The sequence below is a fragment of the Schistocerca americana genome, chromosome 1 (genome assembly GCF_021461395.2).
Source record: "Schistocerca americana isolate TAMUIC-IGC-003095 chromosome 1, iqSchAmer2.1, whole genome shotgun sequence".
NCBI classification, from domain to species: Eukaryota; Metazoa; Arthropoda; class Insecta; order Orthoptera; family Acrididae; genus Schistocerca; species Schistocerca americana.
Genome location: NC_060119.1, coordinates 33,882,748 through 33,907,894, shown reverse-complemented (window position 1 = coordinate 33,907,894; position 25,147 = coordinate 33,882,748). Strand labels below are relative to the sequence as shown.

At 39.9% G+C, this 25,147-nt stretch overlaps 1 protein-coding gene across 2 annotated transcripts in view; it reads left to right on the top strand.

Annotated features, from left to right (window-relative positions):
* Positions 1-24,033, top strand: part of LOC124620309 (mitochondrial import receptor subunit TOM22 homolog) — a 56,522-nt gene extending 32,489 nt beyond the window's left edge. The window contains exon 5 of one of the 2 annotated variants that reach the window (XM_047146992.1): positions 23,079-24,033. In XM_047146992.1, coding sequence (XP_047002948.1) covers positions 23,079-23,144 — 66 coding nt within the window. In that variant the 3' untranslated portion in view covers positions 23,145-24,033. The remainder of the gene's footprint in view (positions 1-23,078) is intronic. The other variant, XM_047146984.1, reaches the window with a different exon arrangement.
* Positions 24,034-25,147: the final 1,114 nt, after the last annotated feature.

The window sequence follows — 25,147 nt, the reverse complement described above, 5'->3', positions numbered from 1 at the left end:
TTTTACTCTCTGTTTCTTACATCTCTCTGTTGTTTTCTTGTCTCTTTTGTTCTTTTTAGTGAATGAACCTTTCCTTCGCTCTTGTTGTTTTTCCTTTCTTTCTGTTTTGTGTTATGTCTCGTCTGTTTTATTCTCGCACTTGCGGCATTGTTTTATTAGGAACAAAGGACCGATGACCTCGTAGTTTGGTCCCTTTGCCCCTCTTAAACCAACCAACCATATATAAATAACAGTAGTTCAAAAGAAAAATGCCTTTTTCATCCTCCACAGAAAAATCCCACTTATCTATATGTATCAGTTTTGGGTTCCCTGTTGTTGTTTTTAAAGCCTTAACCTTTTACCTTCACTGTAGAGAGGAATGTCAGACATGTATCATATTTTGAATCAGCCGTATTGGATTTAAGATTTTCAGACTAAAAAATGAAAGTGTGTTTAGTTTTCCTAATCTATGGTTGTAATATTAAAGAATTAATAAGTGTCAATTTAAAGTAGCTTACACTTCTTAACATACACAATCTTTTCGCAACAGGTGATTTTTTTTTTGTTTTTTGTTTTTTTTTTTTTGTGATTTTGTATTATATTTAGGATGCCACTCAAAGCACGAAATGGTGGTGCCTGGCATGCCTGCATGTGGTTCATGCCACAAGTCAAATCTGACAGTTGGTGAGAGATGTTGGACGTATCAGTATTCCAGGAACTGCTGTGTTAGTTATTTCCTTGTAATCTTTCTTTTAAACTGTTCCCAAATACTCTAATATCAAGGGTCAAATGCTGAAATGAAGATACAACAAACTGCATATTCAGCTCTAAAACTGAACCCCAGAAAGAATCAGTTGGAGATCTTAAGGATAGTAAATGACAGCTAACTCCAGACATACATTCAGTGTAGTTTATTGGCTTTTCAAAGAAAACAATTTAGTACAGACCAGAAAAATTGTCATTACAAGAAACTTCAGTAAAAATTGTCATAGATGTTACCTGTACAGCTGTCAAGCTTCATTTAACTAAGAAATATGTTGTGTGATATTGAGAGATGTGTACTTTTTAAATAGAATTTTGAGGACTTAAGTTACATCCTCACTGGAATCATCCACATTTGGCAAATTCTTGTAAAAATCATGAAGAAAAGGGACACTGGAGCATAGCATTGATTGTCTGCCTTCTTTTCCTCTGTTACACTTCAAGGCCAATGTTGTGAAGCTCAGCTACCTGACATCTTGTTTAGTTAACCTCACTTTGTAGTGTTACACATTCCCATTTTGTTTATACTTTAACTGCAATATACTGGGCTTCTCTTTGGTGTTTCTGATGCTTCCTATATGGATCATGACTATAGTTTATTCATCTTTTTTCCTGTTTATAAAAACTGACGTTTAATTGTCAGAGCTGAAGGAATCATCGCTTTTGTGTCTGCCACACAAAACTTAAAGTAAACGGTAAAATTTGTTGGTAGCCTCATCTTGCTCTGAATGTGACTGAAGTAATTGTCATTGGTCAGATAACTGTTGTCGGGGATAAAAAATGTATTGCATGATCTCTTTGATTTGGTGGGGAGGGGTATTCAACTAGCTTGCAGTAGGATGGCTAAATGTTTGACACTTCTGTTTTGGGTAACTTGAGTGTGAAAGTACTAGAGTTTCTTCTGTGGGCTTAAAATCCAAGTGCTTCAAATACAGCATTGCATCTCATCAGGTCATCGGCCTGCTACCCCCTGATACCAGGGGGTGAATAGTTACATTGAAGTAAGAAAGTTGTCTGCAGTACACAATACTGGAGGGCACTTTAGAAATTGAAGTTCTTTCATAGATCAAACGCAGTTACAGTTCTGTCTTCCTCCCAATATTAACCTTGCAAGGGTCAATCTGTTGACAATGCAGCTCATTTATGTTTACTTTGCAAGAGCCTTTACAGTTTCAGGAATCTCACTACTTGCAATTACAGACTTGACTTTAATTTGAAATATAACACCATTTTCTTGTGATAATGCAAATTGAAGCTTATACTGAGTTTTGAAAACTTTTTCATTTAACAATGAAAAGGAAAGTTGCTACTCATCATATAGCGGAATGCTGAGTCACTGATAGGCACAATCTCCACTATATGGTGAATAGCAACTTTCCTTTTCATAAATTGTTACATTCCATCCTGGATTTCCCATTGTTTGATTTTCATATAACAATTGTGACACAACTGTAGATTGCGTTTTCTGTTTGCTATTAGTGCAACATTAAATAAAGAATGTAGTGCAGAAGCCTCCTAATGGGACTATTCTTTTGTCAATAGTGGCTCCTATAACAAAAATGAATGAAGGATTTCTGGCACAATGAATTCAGTTTCATTTCCCAAATCAGCATCCAAACGAGTTCTGTAAAACTTAATATAACAGTAATCTTTAGTGCCCGTCATATGCTAAACTGAGCCAACTGCATACATTACTGATGATCTTGACATTAAATGGTTGTAATAATCACTTGGAAACATAACTTAGTGGACAGCTTTGTGTACTTCTCTTAATAGTTGTCAAATTTAGCATAGCACACCCTCCTTCAGTTGTTTCACTTTCATGTTTGACTATAACCTGATATAATAATACGCAAGAGAACATTTCATAACCACAACAGAGAGGTATCTGTTGAGAGGCCAGACAAACATGTGGTTCCTGAAGAGGGGCAGCAGCCTTTTCAGTAGTTGCAGGGGCAACAGTCTGGATGATTGACAGATCTGGCCTTGTAACACTAACCAAAACGGTCTTGCTGTGGTGGTACTGCGAACGGCTGAAGGCAAAGGGAAACTCCAGCCGTAATTTTTCCCGAGAGAATGCGGCTTTACCGGATGGTTAAATGACGATGGCATCCTCTTGTGTAAAATATTCTGGAGGTAAAATAGTCCCCCATTCGGATCTCCGGTCGGGGACTACTCAAGAGGATGTCGTTATCAGGAGAAAGAATGGCATTCTACAGATCGTAGCATGGAATGTCAGATCCCTTAATTGGGCAGGTAGGTTAGAAAATTTAAAAAGGGAAATGGATAGGTTAAAATTAGATACAGTGGGAATTAGTGAAGGTCGGTGGCAGGAGAAACAAGACTTCTGGTCAGGTGAATACAGGGTTATAAATACAAAATCAAATAGGGGTAATGCAGGAGTAGGTTTGATAATGAATAAAAAAAATAGGAGTGCCGGTAAGCTACTACAAACAGCATAGTGAACGCATTATTGTGGCCAAGATAGACACGCAGCCCATGCCTACCACAGTAGTGCAAGTTTATATGCCAACTAGATCTGCAGATGTTGAAGAAATTGACAAAATGTATGATGATATGAAAGAAATCATTCAGGTAGTGAAAGGAGACGAAAATTTAATAGTCATGGGTGACTGGAATTCGAAAGTAGGAAAAAGGAGAGAAGGTAACATAGTGGGTGAATATGGATTGGGGGAGAGAAATGAAAGAGTAAGCCCTCTGGTAGAATTTTGCACAGAGCATAACATAATAATAGCTAACACTTGGTTCAAGAATCATGAAAGAAGGTTGTATACATGGAAGAAGCTTGGAGATACTAGAAGGTATCAGAGAGATTATATAATGGTAAGACAGATTTAGGAACCAGGTTTTAAATTGTAAGACATTTCCAGGGGCGGATGTGGACTCGAACCACAATCTATTGGTTATGAACTGTATATTAAAACTGAAGAAACTGCAAAAGGTGGGAATTTAAGGAGATGGCACCTGGATAAACTGACTAAACCAGAGGTTGTACAGAGTTTCAGGGAGAGCATAAGGGAACAATTGACAGGAATGGGGGAAAGAAATACAGTAGAAGAAGAATGGGCAGCTCTGACGGATGAAGTAGTGAAGGCAGCAGAGGATCAAGTAGGTAAAAAGACGAGGGCTAGTAGAAATCCTTGGGTAACAGAATAAATATTGAATTTAATTGATGAAAGGAGAAAATATAAAAATGGAGTAAATGAAGCAGGCGAAAAGGAATACAAACATCTCACAAATGAGATCGACAGGAAGTGCAAAAGGGCTAAGCAGGGAAGGCTAGAGGACAGATGTAAGGATGTAGAGGCTTATCTCATTAGGGGCAAGATAGATACTGCCTACAGGAAAATTAAAGAGACCTGTGGAGAAAAGAGAACCACTTGTATAAATATCAAGAGCTCAGATAGAAACCCAGTTCTAAGCAAAGAAGGGAAAGCAGAAACGTGGAAGTAGTATATAGAGGGTCTATACAAGGGCGATGTTCTTGAGGACAGTATGGAAGAGGATGTAGATGAAGATGAAATGGGAGATATGATACTGCATGAAGAGTTTGATAGAGCACTGAAAGACCTGAGTCGAAACAAGGCCCCGGGAGTAGACAACATTCCATTATAACTACTGACTGCCTTGGGAGAGCCAGTCCTGACAAAACTCTACCATCTGGTGAGCAAGATATATGAGACAGGCGAAATACCCTCAGACTTCAAGAAGAATATAATAATTCCAATCGCAAAGAAAGCGGGTGTTGACAGATGTGAAAATTGCCGAACTATCAGTTTAATAAGTCACAGCTGCAAAATACTAACACGAAAAACTGGTTGAAGCCAACCTCGGGAAGATCAGTTTGGATTCTGTAGAAGTGTTGGAACACGTGAGGCAATACTGACCTTACGACTTATCTTAGAAGAAAGATTAAGGAAAGGCAAACCTATATTTCTAGCATTTGTAGACTTGGAGTAAGCTTTTGACAATGTTGACTGGAATACTCTTTCAAATTCTATAGGTGGCAGGGGTAAAATACAGGGAGCGAAAGGCTATTTACAAGTTGTACAGAAAGCAGATGGCAGTTATAAGAGTCGAGGGACATGAAAGGGAAGCAGTGGTTGGGAAGGGAGTGAGACAGGGTTGTAGCCTCTCCCCGATGTTATTCAATCTGTATATTGAGCAAGCAGTAAAGGAAACAAAAGAACAATTCGGAGTAGGAATTAAAATCCATGGAGAAGAAATTAAAACTTTGAGGTTCGCCGATGACATTGTAATTCTGTCAGAGACAGCAAAGGACTTGGAAGAGCAGTTGAACAGAATGGACAGTGTCTTGAAAGGAGGATATAAGATGAACATCAACAAAAGCAAAACGAGGATAATGGAATGTAGTCGAATGAAGTAGGGTGATGCTGAGGGAATTAGATTAGGAAATGAGACCCTTAAAGTAGTAAAGGAGTTTTGCTATTTGGGGAGCAAAATAACTGATGATGGTCGATGTAGAGAGGATATGAAATGTAGACTGGCAATGGCAAGGAAAGCATTTCTGAAGAAGAGAAATTTGTTAACATTGAGTATAGATTTAAGTGTCAGGAAGTCGTTTCTGAAAGTATTTGTATGGAGTGTAGCCATGTATGGAAGTGAAACATGGACAATAAATAGTTTGGACAAGAAGAGAATAGAAGCTTTCGAAATGTGGTGCTACAAGAGAATGCTGAAGATTAGATGGGTAGATCACATAACTAATGAGGAGGTATTGAACAGAAGTGGGGAGAAGAGGAGTTTGTGGCACAACTTGACAAAAAGAAGGGACCGGTTGGTAGGACATGTTCTGAGGCAGCAGGGGATCACAAATTTAGTATTGGAGGGCAGCGTGGAGGGTAAAAATCGTAGAGGGAGACCAAGAGATGAATACACTAAGCAGACTCAGAAGGATGTAGGTTGCAGTAAGTACAGGGAGATGAAGAAGCTTGCACAGGCTAGAGTAGCAGGGAGAGCTGCATCAAACCATTCTCAGGACTGAAGACGACAACAACATACAGTGTGTGCTTGGTTGTACAGAGGATGGAACTTACATCATGAAACGCCAACATCGCTGTAATTTGACTTGTGAATTTCTCAATCTTGGTCTGCCATTTTCATTGGATTTAGTTCACTTTTGCACCGATGATAACTGTAGGCTTAACACATGCCAGAAGTACCAACATGAAAAATAGCACTGTGTAACCATTGTCTTGGTTCATTTTGCCCTATGAACATTTGAGATTTTACCCATGAAATTCTACTCAGAAGATGCTGAAATTTGTATAACCCATACTTGCAAATGACTGTACACCTGAGTGCTGCTAGAAGTGGCATAACACGTGTTACATGCATCAGTGTTTCCATTTTGATCACACTTCTTCACGATGTGTGGTGACTCCTATTTGTCGCAACTGCAGCTGCCCTCTCCATGTGGGGACTCCTTGCTCCCTACTGCCCTAGTGCATGAACTGTTCTGGTGTACATTCTTCTTCTTGCTAGCCAGATTGCCTGATCTATAAAAAGGAAAGGAAGATTCAGGAATTTCAAAACCGTCTACTATATATCCTACTGTCCGGCTTTGTCAGTCTTTGCTTTGTTTGCGTCCTTTCATCATCCTCCTCCTCCTCCTTCCATTCCTTCCTCTTCACCTCCATCCTGTCCCCCTTACCGTTCCTCCTTCCTGGTGGTTTTTGTTCCCTCCCTTCACAGAACTGCTGCTTCTCCTCATCCTGAGAACAAACCCTCTTCTCTTACACCTGCCAGTGATTGGCTCCCTCTAAGAGCCCCCACCCAGGCATCTCCAGGACAAGAAGCTTGTTCCTTTTTGTTGGACACGCCCTGTGGGCCTCTAGGCCACTCATTCTCTTTTGGATGCTGATGTTGCTGTGACTTGCTCTCTTCCCAACCACACCTCCACCTGTTGTGAGGAGGAGGAGTGTAAGTCTTGGGAGAGTGCCCCCTGTTGACATCCCAGAAGGTGTCGCTTCCTCCCCCTCAATCAGGGTTCGGTCTTACATTCGTGGACATCACTCCATCCTTGCCAGTGACGAACACTGACCCAGCACAGTGATTGATTCTGGCCCGTTCAGTGTCCATCTGGGCTCTTTTACTACTCTCCTCCAGTGGAACTGTAATGGCTACTGTCATCACCTTCTGAAATTGAAGTCTCTTCCTCTCTATTCTGAAGTTTGTGTTGTTTTGCAGGAATCTCTCTTTGTGGATACTCATTCACCAACTCTTAGTGTTTTGGACTGGAACTGGGTTGGCCCTTTGCGAGCCTCTGGTGCTGTCTGTGCATTGGTCCACATATTCATTGTTTTTTCCTGGTTTCCCTACAAGTCGCACTGGAAGCAGTGGCCATTTGGATCCATTTACTCTCTGCGGTAACAGTATGCAATCTTTATCTCACCCTCAGACTGGTTTGCTATGCTTCCTGCTCCTTGTGCCCTCCTTAGACAGCTCCCTCGTACCTTCCTTCTCCTTGGGGATTTTGACACTGATAACCCTCTGTAGGGTCGTACTGCAACCACTGACTGGGGCAGGATTGATGATGACTCGCTGGCAGGGCTTGATCTCTGCCTCCTCAACACTGAAGCTCCCACACATTTTCGTGTGTCCCATGATCTTTTCTTTTGTAGCCTTGGATTTCCCCCTCCCCCAAATCAGTGGGGACACCCTTCTATGTGGGCCCCTACTGATGCTGATGCAGATTGGGATGTCTGTTCTGTTGCTGCAATCCCAACTGCTCCACCACATGAAGACATTGACAAGTCCGTACAGAGTTTTACTGATGCCACCCTTTCAGCAGGTGCTTCAGCAATCTCTCTCTCTCTCTCTCTCTCTCTCTCTCTCTCTCCCCCCCCCCCCCCCCCCCCCCTTTTTGGATCTCCCTGAGGGAAGACTGTCCCTTGGTTGACTCCCAAAATTGCTGTTGTTATTAAAGACTGCCATCATGCGCACCACACTGTGGCCTTTAAACAAATTTTTGCCTAGGTCCGTTATCTAATTAAATGCAAGAAACTGTTTTGTTGGAACTACATGTTGCTACTGTAAGGGTGCATACTCCCTCTGTGCATGTGTGCAACAATTGGGTGCATTTTTGGCTGCCATCTTCCTACGGGTTGCCGAGGGAATTTCCCTGAATAGTGTTATCCTCACCAGCTCAGACTCCATCGATGATTGTTTTGCTTGTCATTTCACCTTGTCCTCAGCATCAGTCTGCCATCCACCCACTTTCTGTCTTCTCAAACTCCATCTGGAACGACTCCTATTATCTTCCATTCGCCATTGCTTGAGCCTTATAATACCCCATTTAGTGAGTGGGAATTTGCCAGTGCTCTTGCTCTCTGCCCCAACATCACTCCGGGGCCAGACTGGATCCACAACCAAATGCTTCAACACTTATTGGTGGTTAGCCAATGTCATATAATTGTGATTTTCTACTGTCTTTGGAGCGAGGGCAAATTCCCTCCCCAATGGCAAGAAAGTCATTCCAGTCAAATTTGGTAAACCACCTCTTCAGGTGGACAACTATCGTCTGATCAGTTTAAACAATGCCCTGTGCAAGTCACTTTCCTGTGGCATACCCAACGTGTAGAAGAATTGGGTACCATAGGGTTCTGTTTGTCTGTCTCTTTTTATCATCATCATCTCTCAGTGGTCTGGTGGCGGCTGTGGTACCCGCTCCAACGGTTGATAGCTTATGTGTTAAGCATCTGCTGCTGCTGCTTGGAGCACACAAACTACTGTCTCCTCTTTCCAGATACAGAGATCTGCCTCCTGCAACAGTGGTCTGGGTCTGGGTCTGGGTTAGAATTGTCATTCACATCTGATCCTCTCCCCCATCCCTCCCCCTCCTCCCCAGAACTCCACTTTTTCTCTCTACCACATCTCCGGACTCACTCATATTCTTCTCCATAGTGCACGTCTGCCCACAGTGCTCTGTCTTGAACTGTCTTAAGGTCTGAAGGACTCAGCTCCACCCGACATCCTTCACTGTCAGTTCTTTTCCATTCTCATTGCATATTGGGATTCACAAGTAGTCTATACTGATGGCTCTATGGTTGCCAGTCACTCTGGCTTTGATTACATTTGTGTGGGATGTAATGAACTCTGCTCCTTGCAGGATGGCTGCAGTATTTTCACTGTGGAGTTAGTAGCAGTCTCTCATGATTTTGAGCATATCCACTCTAGCACCCGAGAGTCCTTCATCTGTAGTGACTCCTTGAGCAGTTTACAAGCTCTTGACCAGTGATACCCTTAACATCCCTTTGTCATGGCTATCTAGGATTCTGTTTTTGCCCTCAATGTGGATGCTTGGTAGTTTTTTGTCTGGATTCTGGGTCACATTGGGAGCCCCGGAATGAACTCGCTGACAGGCTGACCAAATTAGCTATTGGCAAGCTGTTTCTAGAGATAGGTATTCAGACACCAGATCTTTGATCGGTAATATGCTGTCAATTTCTAAGGATATGGAATACGGATTGGCATACTCTGACTTGGCTGAACAAACGACAGATGTGTGACTAGTGGTCATCTGCTCCGTTGCTTGGACCCGCCCCAGTGTCATTGTCATGCCACATTTTGTTGGACTGTCTGAACCTAGCTGTCCTTTGGACTCTTAATCTTCCTGGCTTGCTACCCCTGGGATTGGATGATGCCTCAGTGGCTGACGTAATTTTACAGTTAATTTTGCTCCCTCTAAGGGAGCCTCAGACTTGTTGGGCCTTTTAGGGATTGGCAAGACACCTTGTTGCCTCCTCTGTCCTGGCTGGGCAATGGCTATCTGATCTTGGTGATCTGCCCCAGCCCTCACCCTACCTGCTCTTTGGCTCTCCTTCCCTTTCTTGCATGTTCTGTCTTAGTGTTATTCCTCTGTTTTCTTGTGATTCTCGTGCCCTGTCCATATCACTAGTTTTTACTGTGTGTTGTTGAGTGAGGTGCCTCTGGTAAGTGGTGGAACGTATCTCCCCCATAAAGTCTGCCTGCTGCTCCTTGGACCGGGCACCTTTCCCATCTTTCTTCCCCCCCCCCCCCCCCCTCCCCGCACCCTCTCCACCTTTTTATCTTCATTGTTCCTTTATCTAGGCTTTGTTGACATTCAGTAGACCTTGGGGTTTTCTTACCTTGTGTTTTGTGCAGTAGGGCCTTCTTTTGTGTGTAGTTTTGTTGCCCTGCCTATTTCAAGTAGGAGGGACTGATGACCTCACAATTTGATCCATTTAATCCTTAAACAAACAAATCGACAACCATCTGCTGAATTACACCAGAAAATGTCAGTTTTGTTCACAGGCAAATCGTTCAAGATATTTGTAACATCGCGGGACTATCATATGGCACATGCCTGCAGATTTTGTCAGAAAAATTGAACATGAGAAGGATTGCTGCAAAGTTCATGCCACAGCTGCTGAGTGATGATCAGAAAGAGCAATGCATGAATAGATTTTCTTTCTAAGGTCATTACAGGTGACGAAATTTGCGTTTATGGATATGACCATAAAATTTGTCACAATAGAAGAAATTTAGGTGGAATCACAAGTGGTACTGAACGATCAGAGGGACAGAGACTTCCAGGGTGCATTCCATTCATGGCAGAAGTCCTGGAACCAGTATGTGGACACCCTGGGGGACTACTTTGAAAGTGATGGTGTTGAATAAGTCTTGTATGGTGTGATTGCGTTTAGTGTTTGATTTTGGGAACTTATGGGTAGCATCTCATAAGTTTCCTTATCAGAGTTTGTCTCACACAGAAAATGTTTTCCACTAAAACACACATCAGTTTTTGCACACCAGCTATCAAATTGATTGCAACAGTGTCAACTGTATAAAGAAAACTGTTATAGATGTTCATAGCAGTCCCTGAAATAAATCTGGGAATGGGTATCATTGTTTCAAATTAAGACATACATACATGGAGAAAATTGTAATCATTTAATTTTAAAATCATGGTGGTATTTTTATGTGGTTTAATAGAACGCAATGAATAATATGTGTCCTGAAGATAATGTAATTGTGGTTTTGTTATTTACTGAGTCTAAATTACTCAGTTTGTTGTTGTATTCTTCAAGCTGGAGTATCTCTGTATAGCACAGAGCTCATGTTATCAGTAGTTTCTAGGCACTGATGAAAATCAATGGCCCTTTCACCCCAAAGAAGTAGAACAGGCTGAAGACTGGATAATTATACTGGCCAACTAATTCCAACACCCATAAAAAAGTTTCTCACAAAATGTAACTATACTCCTTTAATAATAATCTCATTGTCCTGAAATCAAACTTTACAGTTCAGATTATTAAGATTTTTGTGTACAAAAGGCATTTTAATGTGTGCTGAGGTGAATTAATGGGAATCATTGACGCCTTCTAAACTAAGGAATGATAGTGTAACCATTTATAATGGCAATACTTCAGAGTTTCAGGTGCATGCTCATTACTTGATTCTTTGAGATATTTATTCAGGCACTCATCAGACTGATTTTGGTTTCTTGAGAGACAGAGCATTCACTGGAGAAATGTCCAGGATATAGGGTGAACATGCCATTTGGTTCTGTGTGTCCACTTTGAAGCTTTTAATCATTTTATATGGAGGGGATTTGTGAGTGGAGTTGATCCATACTTAATTTCCTTTTCTTTGAAGTTTTGAGATCAGATGTTAAAACACATTTTAAGGTTATAGTTGAAGATGTTCTACTGTTCTTCTGTAATCTGAACACACAGCACAATGTTGAGTGAATTTTGATAGGTTGATTTTGAAGCCTTGTAGTCTTTTTGTCAGTAACAGAATTCAGGTTCTAACAGAAATGTTCAAATGTGTGTGAAATCTTATGGGACTTAACTGCTACGGTCATCAGTCCCTAAGCTTACACACTACTTAACCTAAATTATCCTAAGGACAAACACACACACCCATGCCCGAGGGAGGACTCGAACCTCTGCCGGAACCAGCAGCACAGTCCGTGACTGCAACGCCTTAGACCGCAGGGCTAACCCCACACGACTCAGGTTCTAACATCTTAAGTGCACTTTTCATACTTTATTAGCAATTTGGATTTTTGTACTTTGAAGAAGTAATTTAGATTTCTCATGAGAAGTGGCTATCACAACTGAAATGTAAGCCAGGTTTGATCAGTTACCTTTTTATTGATAGTAAGTTGCACACATTGACGTACTAACTAGATGAAACCTGAATTAGTTGTTTCAGAATGTCTATCCAAGTAGATTGAAGCCTGCTACTGCTGTATCACCAATCAAAATCATTAGCTACATAAATTGTAAAATAATATTCATCACTTATGTGAAGCTCACCAGCCAGGAAGGAAATATTGTGTCAAAACAAGCAACTGGGTGAAAAGATGAAAATTGCAGCATTGCTTTATTTGTTCCTGGTTAACCTTATTCACATGTTTAATGACAACTAATATAAGTCATTCATTTTGTGGCATTGTATTCCATTTTCATCTTTCTTTCACAACCACCACCACTACCACCACCGCCACCCACCTTTTGCAGAAAAAAAATTCCCTCTCTCAGGGAAAAGGAGCACCAGATAAGGGGTGTGGGGGATATAAGGTCATCATTTGCAGTCAAAATGTAACTAGTGACACCATAAATTTGTGTCCTATATGCTATGCTGTACCTTTGAGTCATTTCACTCATGAGCAAAGACAACACAGAAACTGTATGGAATAGTTTAAGGCTCTTTTAATCTCAGCTGAGAGTGGGGTTTGAGATGCACATGAATTATCAGGACTGGAAACACTAAAAGGGAAAATGACAAATGCAAAATCTTTGTGTATGAGAACAAGAAAACTTGGGGTACCCAACTAGGTGCCTAGGAAGTTATATTTCAGCATACACCTAATGTCTGGATGAATTGAAGTGGAAGAAAGGAAGGCACTGTATAATTCTTGATGAAAGTAGGTTGTCATTGCATGCATGCATCCATCCACCCACCCATTTAAATACAAGCAAGTTATCAAGAATTAAATCCAGGGAGTGGTCATGTGTTGTGTTAGTGCAACAGTTCCCTGGTATTAAGTTGGTATTTCTGTTAATCACACTTGGCTGGAACCATAAAATACTGCTGATACCATGTGCCCAACAGTAGGCAGAACTTTCAGACCACCAAATCCAGTTGGTCTTTTTTTGGATGTTTAATCTTATGGGGTTCTGGTTTACATATGTACCATTATTATGAATTAAGATGTTCTTCTATCTTGGGTCTCTTGTATTCTTAAAAATCCAGTGTGTGCAGCCTCAGTACTGCTGCTCTCCAAGTATTTTCCAGTTGGTGGTCATTTTAAGGTCCTGAAGCTCATTTTCTTTCATATCTGTAACAGTTCCCATTGATTACCAATAAAATTTGTAGTTTCTGAGTTTTACGTAAGTTTTCTGCAGATGAGGAAAAAATTCCATGATTTGAAACTTACTAAGCAATTGTCTATGCCACCTACTTCTTTCTCATGACTGTGAGACTTATCTGGCAGTTCAAAAGCTGTGCATTGGTAGGTTTAAGAAAATATTAATTAAGCTTTCTTGATTACCACTCTGGATGATACTCAGACATGCACAACACATTTCAGAAGCTCTTGCCTGGCAATTGGATATGCTGGGCTAAGCAGCTTGTGTAGATGTAATATCTGCTTGCCTGAAGAAGTTCACATACAGGACACAATAGCTGTAGCTTGTACATGTAATGCTGGACAATTTCCATTTGTCACCAATAACAAACACTACAAGAACATAACCATCTCCCACATGGAACATACAACTCTGGTGAGCATATGTAGGGCTCCATGCCTTTCCAGTACTATTCTCTTTTCCATGCTGGAAGTGTAACCTTGGGGGGAGTGTCCTGTATAATTAACCCCCGCCCCCCCCCCCCCCCCCCGAATCAGAGACTGGGTCTTCACCTGTGGTGGCCAGTAATGAGCAAAGGGAAGTCCGGCTTTCTGAGTTATGGTTTGGAAAATGCCACCAGTCTTTTGTTACTTTAAATTCTGAACATGCTCCAGTGACCACTGTGGGGATGATCGTGCAAGATTGTATGTTTTGGACACTGAGGATTGTATAAAAGTCTGTATAAAAATCCTCAATCTCAAGCAGGGTTGAATATCAATTTGATAGATGGCTATTTAGACAAGTCATTAGTAGAGAACCTTAGGGAAACCTGCTGCATTTCAGCCTTAGTCAGCCAAGTGAAGCTCTGCTGGGATGGGGCTGTATAGATCCATAGTTATAGTGCGAACAGTGTGGAACCTCACACAAAAACAGATCGCTCAATGGTAAGAATGTGCTGTTAGAATGACCAGCTGCATAAAAGTAAGAGGGTCCCCCAAAGGAGACGACTTGCAACCACATTAAGAGCATCCAACCTCAATAGTTGTAACAGGGCACGAATTTGTCAAAAAGTCTTAATTGTGGCAAAGTGAGTTAAGGGATGCACTGAGTCTCTTAGTCAACAAAATGTTAGTGTGTTCATAGAACTATAAAGCCAGTCAAGCAACTTCATAAATGGATGCTTTTGGTTGAAACTGTCACATCTAGACAAGCAAACACACTTCTGAACTATAGGGATTTTGGTCAATACACTACGGCAGTAGAAAAGCACAACACACCTAGCTTCAGTAATGGCATCAAACTCCACAGAGAATGAGGAATAGGGGTTATAACAGAAGTTAAAGATACAATGTTTTGAGTGAATGGAAGCAGCAGAAGACTACCCTCTTTGATTCTGACTTTGTTTGCATGCACTTCCACAGCACAGAAAGGCTTATTAGACTGATGGTGAGTCCTTGTGACCCAGCCTGAACCTTGGCTATAAAAGTCAAAGATATGGTCACACCACAAGAGGATACAATAGCTAGGTAACACGTGGGAAAGATGCCCACGAAGCTGGATCATTATACTCAATGCCAGGCTTTAGAGTGAGTTACTCAAGTAATTAAAAAGAAAAGAAAATTCAAGAAATTAGAGTGAACGTAGCTAAAGCGTTTCTGTTGCCATGCAAATGTGAGTAACTGTTTTTGACACAAGTAAATGTACATCCAATAATAGCTGTGTTACTAAGCCTGCAGGTGCTCCTAAGCCAGTTCTAGCAAAGGTCACTTTCAAAATGCAGACATAACGCTCAGCCACAAAGCTAAATACACTGAACAGTTTAATCTTAGCCAAAGATCCTAACCACAAGAACAAAATGCAAAATCCTTACCAAGGAAGAGGCAAAACCCAAAGAAACCTTGCTTGAAACAGAGGAGGAAATATCATTGTCAACAAAGCTTTGTCTGAATTGAGGCTAGATACTAATGCTGATTATGCAGATCCATCATACTTCTCTCCAATCTGGGTTCAGCATGTGTCACCAAGGGGGAGGGGAGGGGGAGGGAGAGAGGGAGAGAGAAGGGGAAGGAGCACCCTTACCTGATCGTTCTGATTAATAGTTCCTATACTGAAATATAATGTAAATAATTTAAGTACATGTGTTGCAGAACTGAAGCTTTTAAAGGAGTATAGGCCCTTGTCTGTACATCAAAGACACATTCGAAGTCTTGAAGCAACACTGTGCTTCTACGGCTACACCATTCACAAGGATGATGATGCAGGTCATGAGAGGCTGAGGGTGGAGTGGTGGTATTTGTCCATAATGCATACCATTCTGTATCTTTTTACCCACATCACTCACATTCCAGAAATAGCTGTCCCTCGTGAACATGTGGATAATGGGGCTGTTGAGGACCTCATCCACAAATGCCATCCCTCTCTCCTCCTGCGAGATTTCACTGAGTACCATGTGCAGTGGGCCTATACAGAAAGTTGTCTTGGAAGCCAAATATAGGAATGATGCTGCACCGTACATTTACTCTCCATGGCTGTTGTTGCCCCTGATGAAGCCAGTGTGGATTTTCAGATGTATTTTAAGCAAATTTACATTAGCATGATGAGTAAACGTTGCTCCAATGGTAAAGAGCGCATGTTGGGAAAATGTAGGGTCATCTCTCAGTTGCTGAAGTTCTGTAAAACATTCAAAATCATGGTTGTCGAGTGCTTGAGGTAGTGACAGATGATAGGTATAGAAATTCTGTCGATGCAGGATGCGAATGACACTCATCTGGCTCATTCCACACTCCTTAGCAACATGGGTCGTACCACTGTGTGGATTCATGGGATTGTAGGCAGAACAGTATTTTAGTGTTGTCAGTTGCAGTCTTCTTCTTGCCCTCTTTTTGACATTACAGCAGCCTGTCCGCACTAGCAATCTTAATTATTTGCGCAGTTACCTGATGTGTTGGTCATTTGTGATCTGAATCAATAGCTCTGTACTGCTGTACTGTTTTTGTGGCATTTCTTTTATATTCACCTTATAAAAGTAGTGTATCCAACTTCTCATTGGTTTACACATCTGCATCTAATGAATGTTGAAGCAGAAATAAGTGGCTTGCAGTGCAGATAAACATACAGGAAAATGCGTTGACATTATGACAGTGTAGCGTGAGAGCTGTACATGCCAGTGTTTGCACTAATGTCGATTCTGGCCCCCCTTGCTCTCAAACTCTAGGAAATTTCTCGAATTTTTTGGTGACATATTTCAATGTCAGCATAGACAAATGCCACATAACTTGTAATTGTCTTCTCAAGAGCTAATGAATGCAGTTATATATAGTATAAGTTTCCATTTTAAAAAAATGTACTTGCTTCGGTATCTCTGTTGGCATCAATGCTAAAAACATACATGCACCTCGGTGCTGTAACCTTTTGCCAAAAACCATATTTCAATATGTGTAACCAATCGCGAAGTAAAAGGAGTGTTAAGACTTCTCACCCTTTACCAGGTGTACCGGTATGAAATGAGCATTTTTTGTTGTTGTGAAATTGAAACACTAATTTTGAATTGAAAAGTAAAAACATTTTATTCAAAGTACTGACCATTGCTTTCTATACATTTTGACCACCTTTCTGGCAATTTGTGGACACTGCGCCAACAGAAATGCTCGTCTTTTGAAGCAAACCAATCAGACACCCAAGTTTCGACTTCTTCGTAGGAATCAGTGTTCCTCAGCCAATGCGTGTCCCATTGATGAAAACAAATGGTAGTCAGAAGGGGCCAAGTCTGGTGAATATGGCAGGTGGGATAGCAGCTCCCAGCCAAGTGTTTTGATTGTATCCTGAACCAGTTTTGCTCTGTGTGCAGGTGCATTGTCGTGTAAAAAAATTACTTTGCCATGTCTTCTGGCCTATTCTGGTCTTTCTTTCGATCAATGGATAGTTCAAATTGAACATTTGTTGTATGTAGTGATTAGTATTCACAGTTCCACTGGGTTTTAGAAGCTCATGATACACCACACCTTTCTGATCCCACCAAACACAGAGCATTGTCTTCTTGCTGAATTGATCTGGTTTTGCAGTCGATGTTGATGGTTGTCCCGGATTAACCCAAGATTTTTCCCATTTAGGATTCTTCAAATAAATAAATTTTTCATTGCCAGTAACAATTCGATGCAAAACTGATTTTCTTTCATGTTGATTTGACAAATGGTTTTTCGGTTTTCCATCTGTCTTTCATTCAATTCATGTGGCACCCATTTTCCACACTTCTGGATCTTTCCCATAGCTTGTTGTGCAACATTTAGCATTGCTGCCATTTGCATCTGGCTCAAAGTATCATCTTCATCCAATATTGCTTGCAGTTCGGCATCTTCGAACTTTTTTGGTGGTCTTCCACGTTCTTCATTTCTTACATCAAAATTATTATTTCTGAACTGTTGCAACCATCTTTTGCAGGTTGCTTCTGATGGAGCATGATCGCCATATGCCCTGACAAGCATTCGATGCAACTCTGCAGCACTATTTTTCAAATGAAAACAAAAAATTAATGCTTTCCGCAAATCATCACTTCCTGGTGCAAAATTCGACATTGTTAACTTGATGAAAACATGAAACTTCCTGGCAGATTAAAACTGTGTGCCCGACCGAGCACACAGTTTTAACCGGTGGGGCACACAGTTTTAATCTGCCAGGAAGTTTCATATCCGCGCACACTTCGCTGCGGAGTGAAAAATCTCATTCTGATGAAAACATGTTTGTTCCATGACTCGATGTATACTAAATATCTTCGACAGATGTCATACCAACCAAACAAAAAAATTTTAGACTTGTTCACAACAAATGTTCCCTATCGACACATTTGTATCTTAACGCTCATTTCATACCTGTACACCTGGTATATGCATGCCTCATGTTACACACAACTCCCTACTCTCCTTAATTGCAGATGTCTCTTGGGCAATTGTTTCCTATGATTTAGTTAATTGATACTTTCTACTTCCGTGTGTAACATAAAACTAATTCTTTTTCTTCTTTTATAGTTGTTTGAAGTTTCTGTGCCACGCTTTCCCTCACTTTGTATTTACAATCTTGCTACTAAAAGCTCTGAAACTGGCCAAGAAAAATGAAATAAACTGACAGTTAATTGTGAGAGCAAGAAAATAATTGTGAAAAGTGTAGTTTTCAATAAATTTGTGAAAAATGGATGCATCTACAATTTCGTTTATTCTGAATCACATTGTGGCTAGTCATTTTTGGCAGCGAAACTTGGCAGATATGCTAATGTGTTAATGCAGAAGCGATTTACGCTAGGGGGAAAAAGGTTTCAGTTTTGGCCAAGAGGTGCAAATATGGTACTGTGAATGCAAGAAAGTCATTTAGAAGTGCTTCCATATGTAATTGACTGGAATGGGACACGGGCAGAAAAGGTCAAACAAATGAGAAAGGCATAATGTTGACTTCATTATTAACTGACGCTTTGCTCAATATGAGCACCGAAGATGTAAAGGGGACGCTGCAGCTATAAAACGATGTGATCAACATTTAGTCACAGCAGGTCTGACAGAACCTGAACAATTTATTCCTGTGTCAGGTAGAGACCTAACATGTCCATGGTAAAGGCATCCGTTTAGATATGCCCAGAGCCAAAAGTCGCATGCATTCAAGTCAGATGATAATCACAGACCATGCGTTGGGAAGCTCTGGAGATAACATTCACGGAAGGTTGCATTAAACAGATCATTCACTGGTATAGTGACATGAGGTGTTGCCCCATCTTACTTGAAAACAATAGTTTACACAGTTACACTTTTCTAATTCAGGAATCACTTGGTGTACAAGGAAGTTTCGATGCTGTGCAGTTAGTCACAGTACATCTGGCAGGCCTTCTGAGTATATTCTCTTCACAGAAGAATGGACTGAGAATGAAAGTGCTTGTGAATCTATACCGCACTCACATAAGGGTAGTACAGTGACTGATTGTGCGCAGCACACGGTTTCACAGTACACAGACTTCGACAGGTCTGTGTATTCATTGCACTCTGCAGTGTAAAATGTGCATTGACCCACCATAGAATATTTCTTGGTCACATATTGTCTGTTTCAATCCATGCCAGAAAATGAAGAGCATATCCAGAATGTTGTTGCGGATCTTGAGGTTTCTGTTCTCTGGATCTTGTATGGGTACCAGTGTAATATAGATGCCAAAACTTTCTGGCCATGGAATGGACCAGGGCAGACACTTGCTGCATGCTCGGTTACAGTAGAAGCAATCTCGTCTTGACCTTCACTGGGATAGGACACATTCTTCTTCTAGGTGCCACAGCAATCTCACCTGTGTTTATGAATTCCACTATAGTCGTCTTTAAACCATTTAATGACATCGGGACTCTCCAGATGTTTGTCGGCAATATTCTTTCAATATGGCACTATAATTGCTGCTGTTCACATAAAACAGTTTCACTAACAGCGCATAGAATCTCTTCTGAATAGCCGTACTATTCATTCACGTTATGGCTTGTCTGACAGTTATATAAATGTTGTGCCGAACCAGATTTGCCCCTGGTGGCCACAATTGGATCTGATGTTTTTTTCCGATGTAAATTGGTTTTGCATTAACACATTAGTGTATCTACCAATTTTCATTGCCATATGATAACTACAGCCCACACTGTAACTCCGTGAGTAGCTTCACTGTAATTATAACCACTTGGTATCTCCCCTTTGCCATACTGTGTATCCTATCCACTGCTATATCGTGAACAGCCTTTTATCATACACTGCTAAATGCGGGCCACTCCTACACTTCACCATACCTCTATATGTATACTCCGAAAGCCACATTATGGTGTGTGACAGAGGACATTATGTACTACTGTGACGTTGCTCTTTACCTTTTCGTCACAATTGGTCAGCGAGAAGAAAGCTAGTTGATAAGCCTCCACATGATGTCAGATCTCTGTAATTTTACCTTCATGGTCTTTTCATGAGATGTATGTAGGGGGAAGCAATACACTGGTTAACTTTTCTAGGAACACACACTCAAAGAATTGTAGCTGTAAACCATACCATTTGGCCCATCGTCTCTCTTGCAGTGTCTGCTTCTGGAGTTGGTTGATCATCTCCACGAAACATTTTTGATTACTAAATGAACCTGTAATGAAGCTTGCTGGTCTTTTGTGGATATTCTGTTTCCTTTATCAATCCCGTCTGGTCAGATTGATGAGCAATATTGAAGCATTGTCAAACAAAGGTTTCTAAGCTACCTTCATTGTGGGTGTACTGCACTTCATACAGATTTGTCTAATGAATCTCTGGTATCTGCCTCACCTGTGGTCGGTTTTACATGGCCAATCCACTTCAAATCACTCGATACACATACTCCCAGGTGTTAAATTAATCGTACAGTAAAGGATTTTTATGCATATTTATGTGCTTTATGTTAAGTGTACAATAGGATTATCTGCGTAAATCCCCAGAACTTCGAACACTATCTACTACGTTATTTATGTATATTGTGAAAAGTAATAGTCCTACAACACTTCCTTGGGGTACGCCCAAAGCTGCTTTCACACCTTAAAATACCTATCCTTTAAGAATGACATGCTGTTCTGTTTGCTAGGAACCTTTCAGTAAAATTACATATAGTCTGATATTTTGTATGCTTGCATTTTGTTCATTAGGCAGCAGTGCGGAGCTGTATCTAATGCCATGTGGTACACAAGTCAAGGAGCATGTTATGATCTTCTGTTTTCACATAAAGTTTGTCTTGCTGTTTTTGTCGTCATTCCATCTTCTGTTTGGTCATACTCTTGACCTTTTCTCAAGAGAAATCCAACAGAGAATCTACTTAGTCTCTCTCTCATATTTTTGTCTCACTACAGACACAGTCCATGTTCATCGTGTGTGTTAACAATTTGTTAAACATTGATTAAATGGTAAATATTCGTATCAGTCTTGGTGTAAAAAATGTCATTTTGACATTGGTGTAAGCTTGTACAAAATTTTTGTTTCCTAATGGAATTATGATTTTCTTGCCTCAGGCAAATGCATGCTCCATTCTGTTTGAAGGAACGTACAATTTTTCAAAATTTTTTCCACTTTGCCTCTTCATTAGAATTGGTAAATAGAATAACTAGGCACCGAGGCATCCTCTAATTGTTCCAGTTTTGTTACAAGGGAGTTCAGAAATTTTATTTCCGTTTTGTGCATCATCTAATGTGACATGGATTTGGTGTAGTGTCTGAGAAGAGATTATCTAATCTTGCACCTTGTACCTGTGGCTGCAACTCTGATAATTGTGTGATTTTCTTCATCTGCATGCTATTTATGAATTAGGAATTGAATGGTGAAAAATTGCTTTTCCCCTTCATAAATGTATTTAGTTTCTCATGTTTTCTTCGCATAATCATTGCATTCCATTTTTTTCTGTAATAAATGGAACTTTCCTTACCAATTTACTGTTGGGCATCAGCATTGTTCGAGAAAGCTGTAAGGACAACAAAACTACCACAAATGAAATATATGTTACTACTAATTCTCCCTTTAGTTTACATTGTGCAGAAATATATACCCCCCAGAGATAAAAATTGATTATGAAGTGAGGTGCTTTCATTGCAGTAGTTAAGATACATAATTACCTGAAAGAGTATGCATGGCACTAGAGTGCTGTCTTTATCCTTTCACAGCTGGTTTTCTCTTGGAACAGAACTGTAAGTTATGTAGCATTCCATTCCAGAGTTGCATATGTTCCTATTCGTGTTACATCCTATTTTATATTATCACATATTCCCATTGCTTCTTATGGATACTAGAGGCTGGCAGCTGTTTTTATTTATTGTGTGACGGGTGCATCATGTTTTTCATATTTTGTCAGCTTCATTACATTTAGAAATCTGGGAAGGTCATAAAAAGCGACAGATAGGAATATTCAGTGAATTTCCTTTGTATATTTTTCATATTTAGAAGTATCCTGACAGTGATAAATATGTTACGGTCATATATAGACTTATTTACTAGAAATGTCTATGATACTTAAACTTTATTATGAAAAAAATAGATTGCTACTCACCTTATAGCAGAGAGGTTGAGTTGCAGATATGCACAACAATATCAAACAAGTAAGCTTTCAGCCAAAAAGGTCTTCATTGGAATTGGACAAAACGCGCGCATACACACTAGCACACACAACCACAGATCAGTCTCTGGCTGCTGAAGCCAGATCAGTCTCGTCATCCGGAGGGTGTGTGCGTGCGTGCGTGCATGTGCCTGTGCGCGTGTGTGTTATGTCTGATTACGATACGATGAAGGCCCTTTTGGCCAAAAACTTACTTGTTGGACAGTATTTTTGTTGTGCCTATCTGCAACTTGGACATCTCTGCTATATGGTGAGTAGCAATCTGTCTTCTTTATAATATTGTCACTATTCCATCCTGGATTCTCCATTGTTTGATTATACATAAACTATGGTCATCTTGCAAGTGTCACACCATACCTGAAAATTTAAGGCATGTCTTCAAACGGTGCAACTAAATGAAAGAACCAAATGCACTGTTTTTGTGCTTGATTTAAACTGTTCAGAAACTGGTTTAGGAGAGTAATATATAAATGACAGTGGTTGATTTCCATTGAGAGGGAATTGTGCATTTTCTAACAATAAAACTAAATAATGAGCAGTGGGGACTAAAAAATTACATTAACTAGTTTTCCTGTAAAGCCTTTTTAGTAAGTTGTGTACAATACCCACTGATTAAAATTAGTCAAAGTACCATCAGTATAGTAGTGTTTAAAAGTAGTCAAATTTTTATTGTCTAGTGGACATTTGAGTATTTCTCCCACATTGTTCCTCCGTACTGCCCTAGTTATTTGTCCTACAATGGAATTAGATTTCTGATTGTAACTATTCTGCTCTTCAGTGAAATGTACCTCACATCTTTAAAAACTGAGGAACGCATTGTATTTGTTATTAAGTACTTGTGTTTAATCTGTTTTCAGGTATTACTTGGGCCAAACTCGGCTGTATCAGGAACCATGGGTTTATTGCCACCAGTGCCACGATAATGATAACCTAATTGAACACTTCTGGGAAAGACATCAGTAACGAGGCAGTACAATGAGCCACTGTGTCAACAAGACAGAAGTTGTTAAATTTCTGTAGTATCCCAAGTTGTACATTTGCTTGATGTATAGTTTTTTACATTACCGTGTTAAAATTTTTTATGTGTAACAACACGCACTGTCTCATACTGAGAACTTTTGTAAATTTATTTCTTGGTATGTTTGATTGCGTGATACCTGAATTTGTTTTATCAGTATGTTAATTTTTTTCTAAGAGTGTTACTCCTCAATTTATAAAGTGTTAGAACACTACAGACACATGACTATATGGTCGAATTTGTAGCATAGCCAGTAAAATTAAAATAGTTGTATTGAAACATCTACATTGGTTCTTGGCATATCGCATCCAAGGTAGTTAATGAAATTGGTTGCCAGCGTTATGGCGAAGGCAATTTCCCAATCAGCATTTTACCTCATTTGGTAATCCAATTGCAGAATAAAGTAATTGCAGAGTGACTGATCACACTGTATGTTACTAATATATAACCAATCTAAAATCAGCTTAAAAAAGTAAATGTTTGGTGTATCCATGTAACATTTTGTGTTATTGTATGCATGTGAGTGTGTGTGTGTGTGTGCGCCATATCACGAACTTTGATGTCAGTATGTCAGATAAAGATAATTTACAAAAAAACTGGAGTGTTCTGGAATTAACAGAATGTTTTCAGAAACAACCTAAAATATTGTGTAACTTAAAATCCCCACCATGTAGAGAAAATGTTATTTCCTTATCAATATTATGTAAATGATATATTAAATTACATAAACAGATGTCATTAAACATTCTGTTCACTTTGTACAAGTTAATAAAACTGTTTCCAGTGTTGGAGTACAATGGCCTAAAGTAACTATGGTTGCAGTCATGATTAGGACATTTTCTGTTATTGTAAAACTTAAGTGATGAGCTGTATTTCATTAAGCACTTGGCGACAGCTTTACTCTGTCACTCACTTGCTGTGGAAATTTGTAGTAATCTTTCAACAGATAGATAAATACAGAAGTATAATCTTAATGGAATATGAAAAAGTCCTTTGCTCATGCATGTATTGAACAGTGTAGTGAAAGAATTAGAAAGGAATGTGTCAAAGTGACCAAAAGAAGTTTCACGTTCCACTTAACAGAAAAGGTTGTCATGCGTGAAAAGAAACTGCATGCTGTTATTACATTGAAATTACATTTGTGTGAATGAATGGGTAGTATCGGCATATTCCATGTACAATGAAGCATTGAGAATAACATGAAACACTGATAATAACATTTGATTTTGAAAATGAAATAAGCTACGTTAATTTGAGTGTCGAACGCTATAGACAACGTGAAGCACCCTTACGAGCCTTGTGACAATTCTAATGAGTACTTTCCTGGGTTTCAAAATGGGGAATTTTTGTTGTGTTGCAAAGTATGAAGACAATGTGGAAACCAGGTGCACATTCTCATCCTGTAGTTTGCTGTAGTTTGAAGGTTCTCTCTCTCTCTCTCTCTCTCTCTCTCTCTAATTTAATTTATAATGTGTAGAACATCTTTAAAGAGTTAAAAATACCTATAGGCACCTGTAATAAGGAAAACAAGTCAGAAAGATAGAAATGGAGCTGCGCAGAAAAGCACCATAAAGTGACAATATTTATTCCATGATGTTATAAATTATTTCTTGTTCAGTGATAGTATTTGGGTGATTAGTTCCTCTTTTCCGTATGTAGATAAATGAAATAGTGCAAAGGTCTCGTCAGGTTTAGGTTTGTGAGGTTGCTGACCGGTTGTACTGCTGCTGTTCCTCTGTAACACTGAAATTTCAAAGTCTCCTCTGCAATTGGTTGAATTTGTTGAGTGATGTTTCAGTGACTGAGATACCAACATTGCTTTACATTTGAAATTAATTCAAATTTATTAGTGCCAAAACACACAATGACTATAATCGCTTGAGCGATCAGCTGTTTTTATATTTCAGC